We start from the raw sequence: 8,018 nt of genomic DNA, 5'->3' as shown, positions 1-8,018 counted from the left end.
TTAATACATAAAGAATCTGTAAGAAGAATAAGTACACTGAAATTAAAATTAGAATTTTCCAAAATTCTACGAACAATTATTATTCAAAAATATGAAAGACTTAATGTTTTACACATTCAACTCTGATAATAGAAAAGAATCAGCTAATTCTTATATGATTGAAATGAGTGTTATGATGTAGTTTTAGCACAACGAAATAATATAAATATTAATTTATATGGTTTAAACAAAATTTACCTTTATATCACTTCAGTTATTTCAGTATTAAACCAAGAAAATATTTTTTATGAAATAGGAAAAACACATATTGAGATATAAAACAATAAAATTAAAAAGGAACTAAGAAATTAAAAGAACTAAGAAATGACGAAGGAAGAATGGAACCAATTGTTGACCCGATCAACATCACACAAATAAATATTGAGAAATATGGAGAAGGTGTATTTTCTTCAGAAAATCCAATAACGTCATCAGCGACAATAGATAAAGATATGGTAATGTTATCAACAAAACAAGGGATATTATTATACAACATCACAACTAGGTCAGTAGACCGTTATTTTTCTGAAGGACCTGTTTTATATAAAATTCATTTAATTCCTGAATATTCGTTAATGGTAGCTCTCAAACTATCACGAATTGTTTTCTATATTTATCAGCCACAAGCACAAACATTAAACCAATTTCTTACTCCAATGGTCAGATTGACTACTAACGCGATTCAATATCATACCATCACTATGACTTGTCTTAAGAAATCTATTGTTATTGCTGGAGTTGATAAAGATACAAAATGTGAATTAACTGTTGGGCAATATTCTTTTAATGGTAATGTGTTACAAAAAATTACATTAATGAATTCGAATGAAAGCATTGTAGATATATGTTTCATTAATATTTGTCTTTGTGTTATTACTACAAATGAATTAAAAGTTATTCCTTGCTTGAGAAAAGGACGAGTGTTATCTAAATCAATCAAATTAAATGAACTCCCTTCATTTACTCGTATTTCCCCTGCTCAAATTCTTGTTAAAATTAACTCAGAATTATTTTCATTAACTGACACTTCTATTGTACCAATAGAGTCTACTGCACCAATCAATGGTGTATTGTTATTACCTCCATTGATTCTATTGTTTCATGAATTGAATCCCCATCGATTTTTTATGTCATACATCATTAATAACAATAATAAACCATCACAAATGGTAAGAAGACCTGAATTTACACATATAACAAATATTATTTCTCCTTTAATATTTTGTTTACCTTGTAATAGACTGTGCATTGTTTCACTCAAAACAGAATATTATAAGCAGTTATTAATTGAAGGAAGGTTAGAAGAGGGGTTATTAATGAATAAACGAGGTACTGAAGAAGATAGAAAATGGGATATATCAGGATGTGTATTGAGAGTATATGAATTATTAAGTCAAATTTATCAAAATTACAAGATTGAAAAAGTGATAAGAAGTGAATCATTAGAGGAAATACTTAAATTGTTAAATAGAACAAAAATGAATATTTTATCAAATAGTATTATCATTGAATACATTATCAGAGATTTTTGTCCTTCATTATTTCATTCTATGCACTCTCTATTTCAATTAGGTACAAATGATATTTCAATGAAAATAATGGAACAATTTCCTGAACAATTATATCACAGACTAAATGATTTAATGAGAATGTTTCTTGAATTAAGAGCAAGTATGATTAAAAAGAAATTAATTCCTACTTTAGCAATACCCCCACGACATGCATTTCTTCCAGTGTATCAAGCACATTTTGATAGTGATGATAAAACATCAGCGACAGCATGTGTATTAATTCAATTATATATCTTTAGCAATACAATTACACCATCTATTAAACAATATATTAATAAACATAAAAATATTGATAACTCTATAATTGAATTGGCATTAAAACCATATGAAAGCTGTCTATTAGATTTTCTTACGTTGATGGATGATGTTCCTCGTATTATGGGATTAAAACTCAGTGATCCATTATTAAGATTAGATGCTCTTGTTTCAATTGCTAAAAATCGACAATGGAATGGAGAAATTAATGATCCATTAGCAATAGCATTTCAAGAAATTGTAATTACATCATTTAAAAGATTATTATATTCACCAATAATAGATGGAAGTAAAGAACTTCAAATTATTTTATTTAGAATCTTTGGAGGAAAAGATTCTTATTTACCACCAAAGGTAGTACTAAGTTTATTAGAGGCATGGGAAGTATCAAAAAATTCAATGGTTAATAATGAAGCATCTAAACGAATGAAGATATTATATTTAACTGGATTGTTAGATCAATATCAAAATGAAAAAGCACCTGATTGGTTAGTTAATTGGTGTTTTGTTGAATATGTTCAATACACACATTCTATGGCATCATTAGGTGTAAAAGTACCTTTAAATTTATTAAATAAATGTATTTGTTTAATTGAAGAATATCCACAAATTGCAAGTCAATTAGAAAAGATAACGAATGTTTTATCATGGGAATGTTATCCAATTAGTTGTCCAATAGCATTTTCAGTATCTCAAGAAAAAGGAATTGATCATTTTATTTCTGTTATTAGAAAATTTTACTCAAATGGTCAAGACACTACTTTAGGTGAAACTGGAATGATTTTAAGAGTTGAAGATGATTTATTTAATTTTATTACTACTTTGAATGATCGTTTTGGTAACACTATAGGTGTCTCAAATAGAAGTACATTATTAAATCAATTTAAGTTTTATTTACCACAATTAAAAAATGTGTATCAACCATTTTTAACTCCATCAATTGGAACAGTAGAATTAGAGTTAATTCTTTATTTACAATTACAAAAAAATACTAAATTAATTCATTACACAATCATTAAATTATTAGACTCGTATAATGCAATACCTTTGGGATGTGTTGAAACACTCTTACAAACATTACAACCAGAACAATTACCAATAGAATGTTTTAAATTATTTCTTCATAGGAAATGTAGTAATGACTTACAATATTATAAACAGTTTTTAGCATTTATGATATATTATATTGAACAAATACCAAATAATACTGATATAATTATTGATTATTACCTTGAATATTCTGGATTACCTGGAGAAGACGATATTAATGCAAAAGAAAAATTAATAAATATCTTAAATGACTCTCCTTATTATCAAAAGAAACTGAAACAAATGGAAAATATTAATTGGAGAATTAGAGCACGATTAATTTATTTAAATAGTAAATATAAAGGATTATTAGAATATTTAAAAGTATTTATAGAAGAATATAAAAAGAATAAAAACTATTTTGAATTATTTGAAAATGATTTAAAACTATTCTTTGATAAAGACTATCGTGAAGATGAAATTCGTAGTATTAGAAAATCATTTAAACCATTTTGTGAAGAAAAAAAATGTGTTTTAACAGAAACCATTTATTATTGTGTTTCTATGGCACCAGATGGAGTTACTTCTCCATTATTAGGTGTTTTAATGAAAGAGTTAGATTTAATGCAAGCACCAATTAAATATAATGTACTTATTTTTAATTTATTTTATAAGCAAATTCCACCATATATTTCTACTGAACATGATCAATGGCTTGGAATTAAATCTCCTAAAATTTCATCAAGAATTCATTTTAATATCTACACTTATTTGATTGATTCTCTACCTTCAAATATTCTTATCCCTTTATTACAGAAAAGTGTTCCATGTGCAGCAACAGAATATTTTAGTCTTCGTTTTAAAGAGATGGGATTAAGGACATATCAACCAATTCTTTCTACTAGATTTGAAACTCAAACAATAAATACCAAATGTGGTGTTTGTGAAAGAGTAATTAAAAGTGGTGATAAATTCATTGTTAAAAATGGTGTATTTTATCACATTCAATGTAAGTAAATTCACTTTTAAAAAATAAAACTATTAGGAAATTGTTATTTTATAATTCTTTTTATAATTTTTGTTTTAAAAAATTATAAAAATCTTAAATATTAAATAAATGGAAGTTGTAGAACACATTGAATATTTAGAACATGAACGTCCTCATTTTACTTTAAATGAATTTGCTGTCATTGCTGAATATATTCATGACTTATCTACAATTACTCAATTTGTTTTTATTTCTAAAAATTGTAAAGAAACATTTGATACTTTATCAACAACCTTACTACCTTTTATATCTCCATTTACTATGACACCAATTGAATTAACTGTTACTAGAACTCTTTCTTTATTAAAGGTATTAAAATATTTTCCTCAGGCAAATTGTATTCAATGTGATACTGACACTGTTCGTATTTTGCCAGAGAATGTTTTTACTCATTACTCTTTTATTGAAATTAAAGAAAATGAAGAACCTTTAAATATTAAAGAACATTTTGCTTTAATCAAATCAATCGCTTCAAAACTTGTTTCTTTATCAATTAAAATTGATGAAGAAGCGTTTGACTTTCCTCCAGAGATTCATTTTTCTGAAATGATTTCATTAAAATATCTTTCTATTACATTCACTCAAAATGAAACGTTTGATTATGCCCCTAAATCTAAAGTTCATTTTCAACGATTTTCAAGACTACAAGAATTAAAATTACTTCCTCGTCTTCAATTACTCTCAGTAAATTGTGAACAATCAACAGCAATTTTACTTGCCCCAATCTTTAGAGAACTTCAATGTATAGTCAATGTAATTTTATTATATTCAGAGGATAATGTAGATATTGTAAAAGAAGTAATGTCAAGTAATGTTATTGTTTGTTGTGAGTATGATTCAACAATGACTGAATATACACGTCTTCAAACAACCATCTTACAACATGAAGGATTATCTGTTAAAGTAGAAACTGTTGGTTCAATGAATTTATTTGAAGAACTTATGGAAAATACATTAGCCTCCAATATTGTAATATATGAAAGAGTTCCAAAGTGGATGACTGGTATTGATTTAACAACATATACCCATATTCAAAATTTACAAATAGAAGGTAAAGCACAAAATATTGAGATAAATATACCAACTTCAGTTACTTCTTTAAAAATGAATACTATAGGTTATTCTATTTCCAATATTGATGATATTCCTTTAAAAGAACTTAAACTAGAAAATTGTGATTTAAATCCAATCTTATTCTCTAATAAAAATCTTAAAAACATAGAAATAAAGTCTTGTGCTATTCATACAACATTCGTTTGTCCTAGTTCTGTTTCTCATTTTTCTTTAAGCGACTCAGAACTTCAAGTTCAATTAAATGATGGTTTGGAAATTGTTGAATTAGGAACTTCAAATCGTACGTCTACATTACAACTTCCTAAGTCAGTTCAAATTTTATCAACAGAAATAAGTGTTTCAATGCTTTCTTTACCAAATCTTCAAAGACTAGACATATCAAAATTACCAATTAACATTGATTTGTTTCCAACAACTTTAACCTCATTAAGAATTTTAATGGGAAGTTCTAAAAAACAAATGGATATGACTAAGTTTAGAAAACTTGAGAAGTTAAGTATTATTGTTTGTGAGAAAGTTCGTAGGATTGTTCTCCCTCATCAATTACGCTTTCTTATGGTATATGGATGTAAAGATATAGTAGCCCTTGACAATCTTAAAAATGGTAATTTGGAAGAGCTTTGTGTTACTGAGTGTAATAACTTACAAATGAAAATCCCTCAATCAATCAAGAGATGTTTTGTTGATATACCTTCTGTTACAAGTGTGAAGTTTTAATTCATTTTCTCTTTTTTAATTATATAATTTAATATATTATTTATTTATTATTTCAATAAAATTGAAGAATGATTCTATAAAAAAAAATCAGTTGTTATGTAACAAAAAGTAGATTTGATTTTTGTTTGAATATAATTCTTTAGAAGTAAAAAATTCACTAAGAATTACAGAATGTCACTTTATAAAGAGATTGATAATCAAGTTAAAATGAAAAATCAGAAAAAACAAGAATTTATCCAAGAAATACCTTCTAAAAGAAAATTTATATTTGAGATGAATGATTTTAATGATGAGATTGAATCGTGTCCATCTATCCCATCTAATATAGATTTTGGGTTTAGACCAAAATTTGGTAAAATACATTTAGTAAATGGGAAAATAGTTGAAGAATTTCCACAACAAGAACAATCAAGGAAGTTCTCAATAAATTCACCAAAATATTCTTTTGACATTTTAAGCCAAGAAAATAAGTTTTCTAACTCATTACCTCCAGACTTTGAAAATGATGACCAAAATGATGGACCTGGTACAACAGTATTAATTCAACCTGGGGATATTGATACAACTCCAGTGAAATCAACAGATTTTCCTCATATTTCAAATGACATTATAGCTAAAGAAAAAGTAACTACTATCAACGAACAAAACTATGAAAGTATAAGCCTACAAAAACAACAAAATGTCGTTCAAAACCAAACACCAAATTTCAAGAAGATTGTTAATATTTCTTCATTGGAAAGAAAACAGAATAGTATTAACTTAAACCAAAATATTTTTGAAAAAACAAATGTAACTACTGAAATTAAACTTCTCTCTTCACCTAAGTTGAAAGATCTTTCTTCAATAAGTGAAGATGATTTACCAATAATTGAGAAAAAACAATTCCATTTTATTATGCCTCAACAACACTCTCCTAAGACAACAGCCTTAGGCTTTGGTTATCAAAGTTTTGAAGAAAATTAAATGTCTTTAACTATCTCCAATCTGTCATTTAAGAATGAATTTCTTTTCATATATTATTTATATTGATTTAATAATAATAATATTTGGAAAGTAGTAAAATATTTTATTCTTTTTAATTTTATTGAACAAATAAAGTAATAAAAAATAAAGTATTAAGACTAAATAAATATGTTTTGTGGAACATTTCCAATAATTTTTAAATGAGAAGAACATCCTTTAAAACATGACTGACCAAAATAACAAATAGTAGAAGGAATTGATAGTTGAGTTAAGTTTGTACAGTCTGAAAAACAATAAGTACCAATTCCTGTAAATGAGTTTGGAATTTCAAAAGAAGTAAGTGAAGTTTGAGTAATAAAATTATGTTTATTTAGGCGTTTAACTGACTTAGGAAGTAAAAGTCCATTTAATACTATATCTCCAAATAACACTTTTTGGTTTACTGTTATTAAGACATTAGGAATTTCCAATTCTTTTAAGTTATAACAATCCCAAAATATATATGACCCAAGTCGATCTATAGATGATGAAATAGTTACTCCTGTAAGATTGTAACAATCAGAAAAACAATCAGAACCTAAAAAAGAAACTGATGGAGGTAATGAAATAGATTCTAATTCATAACAATTAATAAAACATTGTCTTCCAATTGATACAACAGAAGATGGTATAGAGATATGAGTTAAATTTAAACAATCTGAAAAACTACTTGGTTTTAATGAAGTTATATTTGTTGGTATAATCAAACAATTTTTTTTTAAATCAAATCCAGAAAAACAATACTCTTTTATTTCACATACTTTTGTTGGTATATTCTTACCGAAAGTGTCTAAATCTCTTGATGAATAATAAACATGACAATAATGAACATTATCTTTTACTTTTCTATTACACTCTTCATATGATACTTCATAATAGATTTTTATTGTTTTAATTCTTCTGTCATTAAATAACTCATCTTTTCTATTGTATAAACAGAGGGTTTGAAGTTTAGGAAAATACTTTCTTGTTTTTACTGTTAATGAAACTGGGTTATAATGAAACTTTGACATTAAATTTGAATATTTTTTGTTTACCATTTGGATATTTTTGAAGTCATCAATTGTAGCAAAGTATTTTGAAATAATCATCATTGAATATGGGTCAACCTGTGAGTGTGACATAAGATATTTCTTTGATGGAATAAATAAGTTAGATGTAAAGTTTTTCTTTTTTTTATTGTCATTTTGTTATATAAACCGTTTATTAAATTAACTAAATTATAACTACGTTAAAGTAAGTTTTATTCAAATTCATTCATTTATTAAAATATTAACAGATTC

The 8,018-nt window shown here is 25.9% G+C and overlaps 4 protein-coding genes across 4 annotated transcripts; 3 read left to right on the top strand and 1 right to left on the bottom strand.

The window, feature by feature from the left end:
• Window positions 1–377: 377 nt before the first annotated feature.
• On the top strand, window positions 378–3,911 carry ENU1_159610 (hypothetical protein; the record flags this gene model as incomplete). Its single annotated transcript, XM_008860810.1, has 1 exon — window positions 378–3,911. One exon carries the CDS (start codon window positions 378–380, stop codon window positions 3,909–3,911), a length of 3,534 nt encoding a protein of 1,177 aa, XP_008859032.1.
• A 100-nt stretch (window positions 3,912–4,011) lies between these two features.
• On the top strand, window positions 4,012–5,733 carry ENU1_159600 (hypothetical protein; the record flags this gene model as incomplete). The annotated part of the gene is made up of 1 exon (XM_008860809.1): window positions 4,012–5,733. The coding sequence occupies one exon, from the start codon at window positions 4,012–4,014 to the stop codon at window positions 5,731–5,733; it is 1,722 nt and encodes a 573-aa protein (XP_008859031.1).
• Window positions 5,734–5,904: 171 nt separating this feature from the next.
• Window positions 5,905–6,696, top strand: ENU1_159590 (hypothetical protein; the record flags this gene model as incomplete). Its single annotated transcript, XM_008860808.1, has 1 exon — window positions 5,905–6,696. One exon carries the CDS (start codon window positions 5,905–5,907, stop codon window positions 6,694–6,696), a length of 792 nt encoding a protein of 263 aa, XP_008859030.1.
• A 158-nt stretch (window positions 6,697–6,854) lies between these two features.
• On the bottom strand, window positions 6,855–7,859 carry ENU1_159580 (leucine rich repeat protein, BspA family protein; the record flags this gene model as incomplete). The annotated part of the gene is made up of 1 exon (XM_008860807.1): window positions 6,855–7,859. The coding sequence occupies one exon, from the start codon at window positions 7,857–7,859 to the stop codon at window positions 6,855–6,857; it is 1,005 nt and encodes a 334-aa protein (XP_008859029.1).
• Window positions 7,860–8,018: the final 159 nt, after the last annotated feature.

Source organism: Entamoeba nuttalli, assembly GCF_000257125.1.
Source record: "Entamoeba nuttalli P19 unplaced genomic scaffold asmbl_6743, whole genome shotgun sequence".
In the NCBI taxonomy this organism is placed as follows: domain Eukaryota; phylum Evosea; order Mastigamoebida; family Endamoebidae; genus Entamoeba; species Entamoeba nuttalli.
This window is presented reverse-complemented; position numbering and strand designations above follow the sequence as displayed.